Below are 17,106 nucleotides of genomic sequence, written 5' to 3' on the forward strand. Positions count from 1 at the left end.
AAAGTTCACAGTGGCAACGGCCTAGTTCAAGTCACCTACATTATCTAATTGTGTGCCAGAGGCCTTAATCTAACGCAATTTTGTATGTAATCCAGAGGTTTTTTTTACACCAATAAATCAGTTCAGTCAACAAAATTAAGCCCACTCATATTTGTAACTTTTATTTTTTTCTGGCATGTAAAGTACAAATAATTAAACAATTCCATGAAAAAGTCTTCAAGCGTCTTCAGCTGAAATCCCAGTAGTAAATATTCTAAACTAAACTGAAAGGATTTATTTGTATTTTTTTGTTTTGTTTCTCATTGCTCATTTGGTCATGTCTGGAAGTATGTATGAGTGTTTGTATTCCACTACTTTGATCGTTTTCTCCTTTTTTGATTTTGTTCTACCATTCCAGGAAAAATGTAAGAAAAACATCACTAATAATATACTGCGTCCCCTCTTCTAAATAAATAGACACAAAATACAGTTGGTTGAGAAACAGAAGAACCACTCGCCCCTTCAAACAAGACCTTCCTGCGGCTTGTCATACGTCAACAATAAACTAGCTTCCCTGCTCATTTTTGGCCAAAAACAAACATTCTTCTTGCACAAAATAATGTAGGTGCTCTTTATAAATACTCCCTCCTAATGTTCCTTTTTGGACAAGCGTGAACAGGAAAGCATCTTGTGAGGGACAGCCACACCCCCTTCTTCGAGAGCCAAATCCCAAGCGAACTGAGAGGGCTGGTGGGGGGGGGCTGTCCCATGTCTTGGGGGCTGACTGAGCGGTTGAAAAAAAACAAGACTGTGATTAGGCTAAATAATTAAAAGATTTTTCATTGAACAAGACAAACAGAACACAGGCAGTAAAGGCATAACATCTAGCACACAGCATGTATGTTTATACAGTTCAATTACCGGTAGTTAAATATAGCAGTGCATTCTTTGACTATGGAGAACATTTCCAAATCAAACTTCTAAAGCTGTTTTTCTAGTTGCCCCCCTGTTTTTTCCCCAAGAAACGTAATGGTGTAACCACAATTTCGGCAAAAAACTTAAATCTTTTAACCTTGCAAATATAACCAAAGAAACCATAAATATACACAAAACATACTTTATACGAGGCAATAATAATAATCATAATAAATAGTTTTTAAGTTAACAATAAGTTAAAACTACAAGCTTAAAGTCGCCCAAATAATACAAGTTTGTTGGCGCTATTTTGAATTTTTTCAGTTTAAATTATTTTTATGTTGCAACAAAAGCTACCACAGACTTTTACAAACACAATCGAACACAGTTTGATTGAACAAAAATAATCTAACTAAGTCTAAAATCGGCATACACTTTAAAAAACTGCAACTAATTAGATAATGGAGGAAAAAAGAACAAACCGTACCCAATGAATGCAACCAAACATAATCTTGACCCATATGTGTGTTCTCTATGGCAACATCAACAACACAAATACACTCATTTAACAAGTGAGTCCTGATATGCAATTAAAATCAATAAATTACAAGAGGAAAAAAAAAAAAAAAAGATATTCAGTCGACATGGGCTAAAAAACCGATGATCTGTTAGACAGTATTCCTTTCAAGGTCATTGAGGATTGCTCTGTTCAGTCAGAGTGTTTGAGCTTACATGGTCAGAGCACAAATTACGGGGGCTGAGGAGGTCGTTATGGAAATTTACAGATCAGAGCTCTCGTTTGATTTTTCCTAACGAGCCGACTCATCCGAGCGCTGTTGGTCGTCTGATCTCGTTTTACTTGTTTGTTCCTTACGCTATTCCGCAAACCTTTTCAGTGTGACGTTTAATTTCTTTTTTTAAAAATATATATCATTTGTTCTCAGTCAATATAAAAACAAAGCACATTGCACTTACTGTTCCATAGGAAAGTTTTTTTGTCTTTTTTTTTTTAAACATGATTATTGTTGTTGCTCGAGCGGTGTCTGTGTGTGTGTGTGTGTGTGTGCGGTACTGTTTCCTGTTCCTCGGCTCTCTTCTGTACATTGAGTGAAGGTGGTCTTTGAGTAGACTGCGTATGGAAGTTAATTCCAGGCTTTGGGGGTGAACTGCAATACATTGGACGGCTGCGATCTTGGCCTCCCTAAAATCTAACATACTTGATATTAAGGCGCTATTGCCTAAACATATTAAGCCGTGTTTCCACCGCAGGAACTTTGGGGTAAATTTACGGGGCCAGCCCCGTAAGTGCGCGTCTCCACTACAGGAGCCTTCTCAACCGGGCCACATTTACAGGAACTTATGGGGACGAGCGGAGGTCCTACTCGAGGGTAGGTACTCCGCCGGCTCGTTAAACTCCCAATCGGGCTTTCGTGCTAATTGGCTAAAAATTATTTAGTATAAAAAATGATCTTACCTTCATGCGCGACGATGATGCATTCTCGGCTTAAGTCTCTTCCACCAAAACAATTCTCTTAATAATCTTTTGCCTATTTTCGTTCCACCCTACTGTTAGCCTTTTCAAATTCTTCATCTAGACTCCGTCTCCTCTCACTCAAAGCATCCATATACGCCAAGTACATAAAAAAAAAAGCGGGGGCGGGGGAACGGCAACGGCCACAAGTTTTTCACTTTCCTCGTTTTGATTTTTGCGGCGCCGTGCTTGGGTGACATCACGGGAGAAACCGTCGCACGGCTTTTACGTGTCAATCGAAACTCGTGACGTCGCGAAATGGGTCGTACTCCGCAGTGGAGACACAGCCACAAGTGGGCCGGCTGAGAGGACGGTACCTGTGAAAGTCCCTCCTCCCCTCCCCATACCCGAACGTCCTGCGGTGGAAACGCGGCTTTAGTGCTGTTAAGCAACAGCAGTGAGATCGACAGATGTTAGATTAGGTATTTGAAGCGGTGCAGTGATCTTTATGGATCAAATCGGTCGTGAGACAAAGCAGATGATAGGAATGTCGGGGGAGGTGTACTGTATCCAATGCTTCAATTTATCGAGAGGTGATATGATTCATGGCTTGTTTCTGATAAGCCTTTTTAGCAGTCCGTGTGTGCATAAAATGTGTGCAAATGGGATTTGCTCGCTGCTGTGATGTATCAGCGTATTGGAGCTTGGTGGGTTTTAGGATCCACAAATGATATGCGCAGCGGAGATGATCAAAAGTAAGAACAGAATTGTGGAGAGGGTCCTTGAAGACACCATAAATAACACATTTGTACAGCAATTAATCAGGGTGGGGGGTGTGATATATTGAAGTTCCACTGACTTGCAAAGCAAACTCTTTGGCAAAAAAATCAAATCTAAGGAATCGTGCTCAGTGTTCACCACAAGGCCGCATTGTCATTTCAAATCTGCGCGTATCCTTTTTTTTTTTTTTTTTTGCATTGCAAGCAGCGATTCGTTTTGTCAGCCAGGCAATGAGATGGTCTCACCGCACCCTTTTTTTCCCCCCATCTGGGATTCACGAGTCAGAGCCTAGAAGCAACACTGTACATGAATTCAGCACAAAAGTGTCTGAGCACTGAAAAGTTAGAGGCTTGTCATACCACTAACGGGTTGAGCTTGACCTATTTTCTTTATGTCAGATTCTGTTCTGTTTTTTTTCTTAACTGTCAAGTTTGTCTCCAAAACGTTAGCCATGGTCGAGCGGTTTAAGTTGGTGTGTGCGATACAGTGCTCCTTTGCCCCTTTCCCTAGATCTCCACCCGTACACCGCATGCTTGTTTCCCCTCCCTCTCACGCTGCAAACATCATAGGGTTTAAAATAAAGCCATGCGATGTCCCAATTTTTTTCCCCAAGCTTAAGAATCTGTAAAAATTCAGCACAAGGTCTTGTTCCTTTGTATGTATAAAAATAGATTTATCTCTAATGTTATCCTTTCAAAGAGATCGTCCTCTTTGGCTAACACAGCGTCATTTAGAAAAGCAAAACGCAAACATGTCTTGAATATAGTTGAACCTATTTAATCTATGATCATGTGCAGGTATTGAAAGACATTAGCCCCTCCCCATGGTAGAGCTCACGCCTGCTCCCTGACAGACACTTCAGATAAGATGGGCCGGCCTAATGTTACATCAAGGGTGCCGTGAACACGCCAATGCGTTGGTGATATTTTGAGAAACATGAAGTAAATCGTTGAAATAGCGTCCTCTATTATAGACAAAAGGGCAAGTATGAATGACACATTTGTCATCTTGTTGTTGCTCAGTTTTTGTCTTGTGAGACCGGGAGTTCAGCGATTTTTAGGAAGCTACCGACGTTTTTGTTAAGAATAAAACCAAGAATGGGTCAAAGCTTCAGGGATGAGTAATTTCTCTCGTCTTTTTAACAACGCTTGCAGTCAATGTTTGGTCCTTTAATTTGGAGCTGCAGTTCTTAGTTGGTGTTTTAACCGAAAAGACTAAACTTTTGTTATTTTGGAGGGTTCTGTCTGGGGATGAGTCTGAGGAATAATACCGGCACTCTCGAGATTTTGCAAGTGTGTTATCTTTCTGCAGACCTGGCAAGCCATTGGTCAGTCTTTCTTGTCTGATATAAATGTATTTTTACTTTATCAGTCATGACCACATGGGCCGTCTCGTGTGTGGTAGAGTGCCATCAAGAACCTTTGTGTTCGGTTCATTGTTTCCTAATGTTTTGGTCTCCTGTAGCATCTCATGCCAAATTATGCAGTTAGTGATGCAAAAAAATAAAAATAAAATTCTGTCGCTCTGGCAATCAATCCCAAGCCCGTCAGAGGGTTCCTAATGTACCTTCTTACTACTCAGCTTTGAGTTCACAGACAGTCTGCTTCTGTTTATTCTACCCTGAGGATAGATTAAGAATTATTTTTGCTCTAGTGGACTTGTCTTAGGTGTACTGTCTTGTTGTTTGGAGTGACACTGTGGGATGGGGGAGGGTTTGTTATGGCCTTCAGACTAGTTTTTAATTCCAGTTCCCAGATTCACAAGTTTACTTAAATGACATTGGGTCAAAGCGAATAAGCTCACATGGGGTAGAGAATCTGCCTTTATACTTGGCACCGCCTAAAGCAGGTAAGGAAACAGTTGTCAAGGTTTTTTAGAAAATGCTTACATATACGGCTATTATTACCACCTTATACCTGTATATTGATAATATAGTTATATTTTTGATAGACGTATATAAGAGAACACTGTGTCTTAATTACATTTTCTTTGATCTTAAAAAAGTCACTGATTCAAAATGCCCAAGTGTAAAAAACTAAACGGAACAAAACAAAAAACAAAAAAAGTGACTACAACCTCTCCAGCATGATACTGGCAGAGATTATAGGGGTAAAAGTTTGGGGTAAATTGCACATATTCATCAAAAAATTTGATCGCTATTCTTTTTTTCTTTTGTTCATCAGTTGCCATCATTTGCCTGAATTCAATCAAAGCACTCAGAAAGTACACATTCTTTGTCACATTCATTAGACTGTCTCCTAAATAGATAGCTCTTAACCCTTTACCCAACAAATCAGCTACGTACCCCTTCTAATTCAATCCAGGCAAAGACAGGAAAGGTCTAGCATGTTGTGGAAAGAACAGAAAAACTCCACTAGTGTGTTTGTTTGAAACTCTGACTTGTGGTTGCTTGCCTATGGATAGGTTTGGTCATGTGTGTCAGTATCTGTGTCTGCATGTGTTTGTATTTTGCGATTATATATTGTGGATTTGTGTGCGAAAGCGTCAGAGAGAGACTCAGTCCAGGCCCATATATAAAGTGATGCCACAGGGGGCTCAGGTAGCCCCCCGTGCAGGTCAAAGGTGCTGGCGCCAATAGCCCCTCTCTCAGGCCTTGTGCTGCTTGCTGGTCTTGAAGGAAACCTGCAGCACGCGGTCGCCCAGGCGGTAGCCGTTAAGGCTCGCAATCGCCATAGCCGCCTCGTCGTAGTTGGTCATGGTGACAAAACCGAAGCCCTTACATTTGTTGGTGGTAAAGTCACGGATGACCTTGACGTTGGTGACAGCGCCAAACGGCCCAAAGAGCTGCCACAGGACACTCTCGTCCGCCTCGGGCGACAGGTTGTACACAAAGATGCACCAGCCAGCTCCGGTGGGACCAGTGAGGTTGACGCCGGCGAGGCTGGTCATGCTGTCGATGGTGATTGGGGAGAATCTGGGGAAGAGAGTGGGAGAACTACCATGGGTGTCATTCTGAAGTTCCACACAACATTCACTGCTCTACGCTATCTTTGTTGACCATGTGTCTTTTAAGTTTGTAGATGCAGAAGGAGTCACGGCAACCCCAACCCCATCTTATCCAGTAGTGACTATGCACCGCAGTGTCTCCAAACTACCTGCTTTTGTAACAAAATGACAGTGTGTGCCCCGAGACACAGACACCCACACAGTCTGCTTATTGTCTCTGCTGGCCAAAAGCCTGCTGCAAGAATCGAACACATAAATCACAATGTTCAACTGAAACCATAGTGTTGAACGAAACACAGAAACCTAGAGAGGGATGAAAAGCAAATTAAGAGTCAAATAATACAAAAACTGGAGCAAACAGACGTAAAAACGGAATCTGGTATGCCCATGCTGGTGGAAAAAGGGGACATTAAAGCAACTGAAAGGACAATGTTAGTTTGTAAATAATAACGTAAATAATTTCGATCGATAAACTAAAACCAAACAAAAAATAAGGTTAAACAAAGCCATGCCAGAATACCCTGCTGTGATGGGACTACGTGATTGCCGTTACAAGCTGTTGTCTAATTTCCAAATCAGCAGATGGTATTCCGGGCACTTTGTTTGAGATTTAATTTAGCATGGATGCTTTTGAAAGTACACCTTTTGGCATTTACCTCTTGACTCCGTAGCTGGCGTTTAGTAAATTGTCGAGTCTGCAACGCAAGAGGGAGAGTGAAGGGATGGAGAAGTTAGTTAGGAGATCTACAAGGCAGTGTTGGCCTTTCACTCTACATGTACGTTGCTTGCTGCTGCCAACTGGCCTCCAGAGGACATCCTTCATTGCAATGTTGGGCCAAACCATCCTACCACATTCATTGGGTTCTGACTGCTTTGTTGAATTGCCCATTACAGAGATTTAAAGCATACGTTGTATCCCTACTCATTTTACATCAAATAATTGGGGGGCGGAGGGGTCTACTGTTAAAAATGGCAAGCCCATCTTGACCACTTTATAAACTCCCTTTAAAACTAATTGTAAATATGAAGAATATTGTAGTATAAGCAGTTTAATCCTGTAAAATACAATCCCAGTGACGTGTTAGCAAGATCTGAAGGGTCAGCATGTATGGCAGTGATTATGAAAGTTGTGTTTTTATGGTAAGAATCTGGTCTCTTACATTGGTTTTGAGCTGTTATTTGGATCTGGTCCCTTTCCGAGAGAAGGGATCACGCTGCAGTTTAAAAGAAAGTCAGAGAAAAAAGATATTGTTTTAAGGATATGCACACTTGAATTTTTCGACCACACAATTCCCTTAACATAAGGAAAATTGTGAATTGTGTGTCTGTTTTTAAGACATGGTCTGGACTACAAATGCTATTGGGTTGTGCTACTCGATGGTACCTTGACGTGGCCAAAGAATAAATAAATTAAAGTGTAGTTGAGGGTTGGTCATTGTCTAATGCTCATCTTGACTGTTGAGTCATTAATGGTATTCCATTTTAGAGTAAAACTATGACATTTGACACCGCTCAAATTGTTATAAAAAAAAAAGAGAGACTTTGTTACTACTCTACCAAATTAGCATCATCAGACTGAAAGGACCGAAATCCACCTAGAGCTGTAAATGGGTTCATTGAACCTGTTGACAGACCCACCAGTTTTGTCAGGGACAACCTTGTAATGTATTCATTCAGATATGTTACCCTTTAAAGAGACTAACACTGTGACACCCATAAATGACGCGGAACTTGGCCTGAAAACATCATGATGATGATCCTGTGGGCGATGTGAGAATGTTCATTCTTCAGTACCTGAAACGCTGCGTCTGGTGGTGCAGGGGCCCCGTGTAGCGTCGGGCAGCGGTCTGATACAGCTGAGTCAGCAAGGCCTGGCCCGTCTTCTGGCTGGGGTTGTTGGCAAACTTGACAGTGATGGGCTCGGCAGCGCCCAGAGGCTTCTGTCCATTCAGACCCTTGATGGCCTCCTCCGCTTCGTTTCGTTTGTCAAACCGGATGAAGCCCACTCCTCGTGATATGCCTGCTCCGAATAAGAAAACACGCCAATGTCACTACCTTGGCATCCAGGATCGGTGCCTGCGGAATAACCCTTAAAAAAAAAAGAAGCTAGATAGAGTTCATTTGTGCTAAGGTGAAATAAGGCTATACCTGTAACTTGGTCCACTAAAATGCGCGATGTGATGATACGACCATATTGAGAGAAGAGCTGTTCCATATCCTTCTGGCCCATGGTCTTAGGGAGTCCACTGACGTAAAGGTTTGCATCACGAATAGAAGCAGAGCTTGGCCGTGCATATGATACCTACGAATTACACAATTCTCAACAAATCAGGAAATACACTTTTTTTTTTCTGAATCAAACTACAAAATCAGTATGCGTCCCTTTGTCTCTTCCTGAATACAAGCACGCTATGACGCACTGTGGCCATCGCAGCCAATTTAATCAGTCGGGTGCCTCTCGTCCACAACAAGCCTATGAGTCAATAGTTTTAATACTCCAGACCAACACAATAATAAGCCTTAAGTGTTTTCTTACTAAACTACTTTGGTGCATCTGTCGTTCTATCCCACTTTCCGCCCCTTCTGCTGGTTCGCTTTCATAACGTTTCAGAGAAACGTCTGATTGTAAAACAAAAAAACAAAACAACAACAATATGTTCTTGTGTGCAAGCACAACTGAGAGATAGCCCAGCTCAGCACGTCGTCGTTGTCGCGAGTCTTGTGTTTGAGACAGGGTACGTGTTGTCTGAGATAGGCTAAGCTGCCTTGCCGAGCCCTGCCTCTTTTCCTTTGTTTCTATCCTCCGGGGGGAACAGCCCTACTGGCAAACAGCAATCAGGCTAAATGCATCGCAAGACTCGCCGGATCCTTGACAACCCTTTTTACTCAGGCTTGTTACGCTCAAAATCCCCACCTATATGATTAGCTAAAAAGTCTGCAAACGTTCTATATAGTTTTTCAAATTAAACAGTTTGAATGATATCTTAGGCAATGAATACAGGTGATCACCAAACACCAAGTGTCTATTGTGTGCGCTGTGTAAGCAGGAGGGTTGTGCGGCACAGTGATTAGGGTGCGCTGGACAAGCCGGTTGGGGAGGGGTGAGACGCTACATTAGGGGACCAGAGGCTGCCCTATAATTAACCCTCTCCCTGCCTCACCCACAGTACAGATGGTGCCTGAGGCCCATATGGCCTCTAATCCTGTCAGCTCTACCCCCTACCCCTCTACTGCTGCCCCTATATTACAAGGACTTGCCCCCCTCCCCATCTCTATTCATGCCTCATGCAGAACCTAAGCAAGGAAATGGGAGAAACTCGAGCCCAAATAACTTTCACATTATCATGGGACCCAAACTGCAAAAACAAAAATAATTTGTTCAGTACTAAAGGACTGGTTCGTCAGTACAGATCGTATCGTCTTTAGATACTAAACCAATCCAATTTCATTGGTTGTCCAACGCAGACTTTTTCCTTGCAGCTGCAGTCATGAGTAAAAATTAAAACCTCATTCGCCGGCAGCTGTTAGACAATCACCTGCTCTCCTCAGCAGGAGATTCGATTTCTTATAGTGCTGCACTTTGCCCCGATAATCTTTGAACTCAAGTTGGAGGGGGCGGACGACAGGATGGTGGCGATTAATAACGTGCTGCCTATTTCCCCTCATCTGATTTGGGGACAAAAAAAGAGAGACCTAATTAGCCCGGACTGGAGGCAGATGGGGGTAACCTGGCCTGACCCCTCGTGCGCCACAGCAAGGCTTCCTAATTGCATTTCCATCACAATAACCTCGGCGTGCTTTCTGACCTCCGCTTGCTCCGTCCCTTTTCACCCCTTTCTCCCACTTTCCTTTGTTCTCCTCGCCCGCTGCCTTCTGCCTCCTCCCCTCCCTGCTGCCATGTCTGTCGTCACTTCGCTCAAGTCCCTTGATGAAAATCTGCACTTCCTCTATTTTTGTCTGGCGTGGATTTTTTTTGTACTCATTTTCCAGTGTAGAGGTCTTCTCACCTTGATTGTTTTAGTCTGTAGTTTGAGGCCATTGAGCGTGTTGATGGCCTTGTCTGCGTCGTTCGGATCCACGTAGTTGACAAAGCCGTACCCCAAACTCTGACCTTGAGGAAAAGTGGTTTTAGAGATTCTAAAAGAAATAATCTGGTACATAAAGAAGGAATGACTACCTGTTATCTTGTCCCTGACCAACTTGCAGGACTCGATCTCCCCGATACTACCAAACAAGCTCTTGAACTCTTCCTGCGTCATGTTCTGGGGCAGGTAGTTGACGATCAGGTTGGTTTTGCTGTCGTCCGTGGCGCCGTTGGTGCTGATAACTGGGCCGTTGGGCAGACTGGTTCCGCTCGGACCGTTGGACACCTGGGTTTCCATGGTGCTGATTATCTGCTGAGGGAGACTGCGGCGTCAGATAGGCTGACATTTTGTATGGTGGACAAACGCTGATGGTAACCATACAGATAAGCACACACACACATACACAAAGAGTGGCTTCCCTCTTTGTCCTTGTCTCAGGGAAAGGTCAGGAATCAGCATTGCTAAAATGGAGATGGATGCTCAGGCTGATTTAATATACAGCCCCCATCCCCTCCCCACTTCTTCTCTTCCTGCCTCTGGTCTTGCAGATGTCACAGTCCCTTTTTCCTTTCTCCACCCCTCCCCCTGCTTACTTCTAGGTTCAAACACCATTACGTCACAACACGGGGATGGACAGTGGTCATAGTTCATGTAGGAAAACGACACCTATGCTGGCTCACAAGCAAGATTCTAAACAAAGAATAGCAATTTTTTGCACCCATACTTGCAGGTGGCGTAAGCATTGTGCCAGTACGGTGTTTGCATTGCTGTGTATTGTGTTGCTTAATTTGTTCCACGGGGGATTCTCAAGTAACAGCTGTGTGGTCAGAAACGAAACTTCCTGCTCCACTGCTTTAGTTCTCCCTCTTGCTCGCTCACTTGCCTGTCTTTGTCTTGTTGTTTCCCGGCGCAAAAATTCTGCTGCAAACATAACATTGCCACATTTTCTGTGGCGCACGCTTGTTGTGTATATAAATATAAAAACCGAAGACAATCCTGCAAGTCTCTTGGCGCGGTGCGACCTCAAATTGCAACCTGAAAACATCAACCCAAATTCTACCCATAATATTCTCTCTCAGTGTACTAAATATGAACTATGAATTATTTCAGCTGACTGCTGACCTAACATTCTGTTATACCACATATTACCCAGCTTTATTTCAATTCCTAAAGGATTATTAAATGTAAAAAAATAATAATAATTCAGGGCAATTTTTATATACTGGTACTATATGTTTCTAAGCACATGCATCAAGTGTGTGCTATGTTCTTGCATCTCTTCCAACATCTATGAATAGCTTCGTCTAACCTGCCTCTTCCCCTCATCGCTGCAACCTGCAGCCTTCCTCCCAGCCTCACCTCCTCGCAGGTTACCCAGGCAACCGCCCCTCAAAGACTGCATTGTGTCTAATGGCTTCCTTGCGTGGCTTTTTCTTACTCCAAGCTTGTGTCTGCTTCTATTACTGCTAATACATGCCCGGTAATAAGACCCTTTCTCCTTTTTGTATGCTGATGTTACACTGCAAGCACGGACATGCAAGACAAATTTAAGATGACAGGGAAATTGGTACGTGGGGACAGTTTGGACATCCTAAAAATAAAAATACCGTGTAGCAATCTGTCATGTCGAGAAGCTGATGCCCACTCAGAATCGTTACTGTGCTCCAATTACTTAAAAAACACAGTTGAGAAATGCGCTTGTATCCGCTGCAATTCAAACCCCCATTTGCATTGTTATGTGATGTGACGCGGCCTACTAACAGGAATATGAGCAACTGCGTGTGTCCCGAATATGACAAAAGCATTCTAAGTGGGGTGGGGATAGAACATATTCTGGCAGTGAAAAGAGTAAAATTATATAAATCACAACCGTGTGAGAAGCTGGCCCCAGAGATTAGCAGTCGCAGCCAGCAGCACCGCAGATTAAGATTTCCATCTAGAGGATGCTTTACTCCTTTAATAAGCCTTTTGGGGGATTACTTCATCTGTGAAGAATCAGAAATCAGATGATGGTGAGTTTGCTTTGCAGCAACACCCTTGCGTCAGGCTTATAATTACATGAATAATCACAAATAAGACTATCAAATGTTCCCTTTAGTTTGTTTTGATTTGGCCCATCTTTTTCTGCCATCCATCAAAACGTATCCCCCGTTTGCTAACTAATAAAAATTTAAGAAAAAGCCTAAAAATTATCACTTATAAACCCTCTTTTAAGATTTTTAATGAACTCAATTTGTTATGCTAGCGCTGTGTGGCCCACACCACCGCTGCGCTTCCCCCACCCCCTTCTATTTTGGGGTTCTGTGAGATCTCCCTTAATATTTAATCTACTGCATCAGCATCGCCTACACATGCTCCCAGACTCGCACGCAAACACGAGGCCAGCCTCCTCTTGCACACCCAGCCAGACTCGCACGCAAACACAAGAGTCCTCCTCCTGCTGCCTCGCTCGCTGCCAAGCTCACACGCGGCCTACACTCGGAGATCACCCAAAAAAAACAAAATAATAATAATAACAAACAAAAAGTGAGGCGCCGCATGACTACACCTAAAAGCAGACTTGTTTTTCCTTTCTGCCGCTCTCCTTTCCTTTGAGTAGCATGTAAACAGGCCTGCCAATTCACTTCTGCTCCAAATGCAGCGCAGCACTGCAGGCTATGTGATGTACACTGGAAGTCATCACACGTTATGCGCACTGTGAGAATCACTAGAAACTAAATGAAACTGAGATGTGAAGTGAACGAAAAGCGTGTAGCGACCATCAGGAGTCATCTACTTTTTTTTTTCTACCCAAACCAAAAGTGACACTAAAAAAAGTATTTGATAATTACATGTTGCATTTTCAAAGATTCATATTTATTATAGTGTCTGTCACAAAAATAGCTTCCTGACCAAGTAGTTAGCTTACTAGAAATAACATACATAAAACATTTATTTTGTTTGATTGTACTCCAGTACAATTTATTTTAATGTAATAAATATATTATTATGGGTATGTACCAATTCACAGATGCAACATTTAAAAAATATTCCTTCAAATTACTTTCAAGTGTAAAATTGACCTTGAAAAGGCGTATAACACCTGCAATAATAAGCCCTTTCCCTGTTATATAAATGCAATTGTCCATCTTATTCTATCAAATTTCCCCTCTTTTTTTCAATTCAAATGCATACTAGGATGAAGTGTAAATGAGCCGTCTAAATAACACAGATTACGGGATTATCCCAAACAAAGGGCATTAGGCACACTCTCCGTACTTTAAGGGATTATCGTGGCAGCTGAGAAAAAAAAAAAAAAGGCAACAGGAGTCACAGTTAATGTCAACCGCCTTCAAACTTTTTCCTCTAAAAAGAGCCCATTTTGAAACAAAAGTAAAAGCAAAAGATAGCAGTCGAGTGCTGCTTCCATAAAACAGCAGCTCACTGAAATACTATCAGCCCGAGCGCTATCCAGCGTGCTGAAAAAAGGGAGCGGCCATTTGACATCTTCATCGCCTGCTCTGTCCTTTTATTAAATATGTAAAAGTGCATTTCTCCTTTTTCTCTGTGGAGTGTAACCTTCACACCCTGCCAGGCCTCCATGTGCGCCGTCCCTCCCTGTGCGCTCTGCAGGCATTCACCACGCGAGCAGCAGTCGTTTTGCTGAATAAACGTATTGACAGGCCCAAACAAAAGAGCCACCCGTTCCTCCTCTTCTCCCTCTTGCACAGGCCGCGGCGGCACTATGAATATTAATGCCAACAGTGGCGCTTTGTGCGTGTGCGTGGCGGCCAGGCGGGGGACTGCGGGACAATGATTCCTACAGTCAAGTCTAAAAAAATTCATCCGATATATATTTTTACTTATTTAAAATGTTTTTTGTTTATTTGTTAAAATGTCACAGCTGTGTGAGATGTATAAACAGAAAAATGTTAACCTTTAGCCTACTACGCTTCATGATATTTCTCTGACAGTTGTACAATGATATAATCCAGTAATGCAACACACTTCTTATATAACGTAATTACGTGTCTTGTGCATCCCTCACTGTGAAAATGTCAATTAAAAAATAACATGGCTTTTAAATCGTCGGGCAATATAATATTGTTTTTGAAACCAAATTACGTGACGGAGTGCCACGGTGGCCTCGCCTCGTCCTTGTCCTTGAATTGTGTAAGAGCCTCGGGAAGGTTGTCTGACTCAACGCTTTTCTCGTCGCTTTGGCACTGCGGTAGCGACGTTGGAGGAGGGCTGCGGCCAGTGTGTGTGCATTTGGGGGAGAAGGGAGGGGTAAGGGGGGTGGGGGGGGCACTGTCTCTGTTCGTACCTGGATAGGTACAGAGATTAAAGAAATGGGAATGATTGTTATAAAATGCTCCAATTATAATTGCATGTTCTGCAGTTAAATTATATTATACCTGAATTTGTATTAACACTACAATTCAGCGTAAGTAAAAAAATAAAAATAAAAAAAGCCTTGTCGCTTGTATCCTTTACTGTACAAGTCATTGAATTGAAGTGTAGAGTGGATGGTTGTATAAAGGCCCGGGTGTCCATCCTGAGACACGCCCAAAAACCAGACCAGAGGCCACAGAGCCGAGCCAATTCCTTCCTGAATCTCTCCTTTTTTTTTACTACCAAGCGTGGCCGCCGTGTGTTGTGTTTTAAAGAGGGAACTAAAATGGAGACCGCTTTACTTGCTTTGCTCACACGCACGCTTACGTCGACATTTTTGAATTATTCCTTTTGAAAGAAGCAAAGGCAAAGGATGTGTAACGTCTCTCCTCCCCAAACATGGAGTGACTCGACCTTTTTTCTTTTAGTTTTTTTCTTTCTTTTCCTTGCTGGATGGAGCAGCCTCCAAGGCGTCACGTTTTGTCTCCGGCATCCTTGTGATGCATGCGCCAGGCCAAGGAAACCAATTCCCCGCCCTTCTCTTTGCCTCTTTTTTTATCCCTTGTGTGGAATTCTATATTGCCATTAATAGAGGTGACACGAAGACCGTCAAATCTAATAAGAAGAATAAATATGACTCTAGAGCCCTTATAATATCCTAAAACATATACTGTACAAAAATTTCAGCATATCCATTCCTGCTTGCGTCGAGGTTTGCCCGTATCGCCTTAAATCTGTGTTTACACTAACTGGTGCGAGATGGCCGCATCACATGTGCACACCCTATGGCAGTGCAGCACACGCATGAACACAAAGGGGCTTGAGAGACACAACATGCAGTCCCAGCATCCCCCCGCAACCGACATAGAGGAAACGAGAGAGACAGAAGGCATACGTACAGTAACCATTCTTGACGTGCGACGACAAGGAAATCTAGGTCCCTCTTTTTTGCGGAAACTCGGCGGCGGTCTTTCGGTGCTCTGCCCCCCCTCTGGAGTTCCAAAAATCAAAAGAAAAAAAAAAGATAAAAAAATACAAATTGGGGCCTGACGGAGGGTCTCAGCCTGCGGAGGTTGTATGGGGGTCCTCTATAGGATGAAAAGGAGGAGGAGAAAGGGGTTCACTGCAGGACGACGGAGGAGGAAGAGAAGAGCGTTCTCTCCGATGCTGGAGGACGATAATAAAAAAAATAGTAGAGTGGAGAAGCAGTGATCCTCGGCAGGGTGTGTCCAAGGATGGGAGGAGGATGATGATGATGAGGAGGAAGTGGAGGAGGAGGAGGAGGAGGAGGAGGGAGGGCCTTCTGCTTCTGAGTGTGGTTTTTTTTTTCTCGCGTGTGTTCGATTCCCTGCTCGCCTTGCAGTCTCCTTCTGCGCCTCTGCTGCAATGTTCTTCTTTTATGTGCGCTTCTGGCTGCCGTAGCCAGCCGCTGATTGGCTAATTGTACAGGGAGGGTACTACACAGCGGCCATTGCGATGCGCTCCTCGCCCATTATCCCCTTCAGGAGAGAGATCACCGAAAGCCCCCACCCTCCACCGCCACACTCCAACCACCCCCCACCTCCTCCTCAATCGCTTCCCTCCCTGCCCTTCCATCACTCCACTGCCTGCTTCTCAATGCCCTTCCTTTCTTCCTGGCCCCCACCCCCTACCTCTTCACACAAACACACACATGCACGCACACATAGAATTGAGTGAATAGGACTCCACCTGCACTGGCGGAACAGATGGGTGCAGCACTTGTCCCTTCTTCCTTCCCCACCCCTCCCCTCCCCTCCCTTGCATCCTCCATTTCAATCTCACTCCTCAGGCTTTGCAAATACACTTTTCGACAGAAAGGAAAACGCATGGCAAGGCCGCGGAAAATGTGTCCACGTGTGAACGCTGACTAAAAACAAAGCATGGAGAAGTTGCGATGCGCAAGGCAGATGGCGCGCTATCGGGGGGTCAGGTGCAGACGTGGGAGTAACAAATTAGAACCCCCGTGTCACATCTCCTGCTAAATGTGTTCAAAATCCAAAACGTTGGATGGAGAGGGCTCTTGGCCAAATTGTGGCCGGCAGTGATTTTGTGTTTACTTAACGGCGTCCCGGCGTGGCCCTTCCGGGGAGTTCTGGTCGCAGGTCCGCCCACCTCTCAACGCAGTCCAAGCTGAGTGCTCACTGAGACATGCTGTTTGGGCTCATCTATAATGCAGGCCGCTGCCCTGAGACATCATGTGTGACAAATGACCTATTTCTGTGCAGATCCCATAGGCCTCTGACCTGAGGGGGTGGGCTGCTACCAGTGCGTAAATCAGTGTATGTTTGTTTTTTCAGCAACTTCCGCCAAGGAGGTTATGTTGTTTGCGCTGTTTTATGGTATGTTAATTAGCAGTCTTAGTTGTGGATCGCTACTGAGTGGCACTTTCCATTTTGGTGTGGATTTTTGTGATAGTACATTTTCCATGATTTAATTGTGAATATTATAGGATTCATGATGAAATACGTACAGTCATATGGTTAAGACTGCACTCAACCAATTCATATGAATACA

At 43.6% G+C, this 17,106-nt stretch overlaps 1 protein-coding gene across 14 annotated transcripts; it reads right to left on the reverse strand.

Annotated features, from left to right (window-relative positions):
• Positions 1-145: 145 nt before the first annotated feature.
• elavl3 (ELAV like neuron-specific RNA binding protein 3) lies at positions 146-15,951 on the reverse strand. Of its 14 annotated transcripts, none has more exons than XM_077558097.1 (8): positions 15,471-15,951; positions 10,290-10,509; positions 10,120-10,223; positions 8,261-8,414; positions 7,907-8,132; positions 7,273-7,326; positions 6,769-6,807; positions 146-6,101 (listed from the first exon to the last, which is right to left on the reverse strand). In XM_077558097.1, exons 1-8 carry the CDS (start codon positions 15,477-15,479, stop codon positions 5,753-5,755), a joined length of 1,155 nt encoding a protein of 384 aa, XP_077414223.1. In that variant the 5' UTR covers positions 15,480-15,951; the 3' UTR covers positions 146-5,752. The 14 variants fall into 14 exon arrangements, with proteins under 14 accessions (XP_077414223.1, XP_077414224.1, XP_077414221.1 ...); XM_077558098.1 differs by having other exon boundaries at positions 146-6,080; positions 7,907-8,135; XM_077558095.1 differs by having other exon boundaries at positions 7,907-8,135.
• Positions 15,952-17,106: the final 1,155 nt, after the last annotated feature.

Source organism: Vanacampus margaritifer, chromosome 2, assembly GCF_051991255.1.
Source record: "Vanacampus margaritifer isolate UIUO_Vmar chromosome 2, RoL_Vmar_1.0, whole genome shotgun sequence".
NCBI classification, from domain to species: domain Eukaryota; kingdom Metazoa; phylum Chordata; class Actinopteri; order Syngnathiformes; family Syngnathidae; genus Vanacampus; species Vanacampus margaritifer.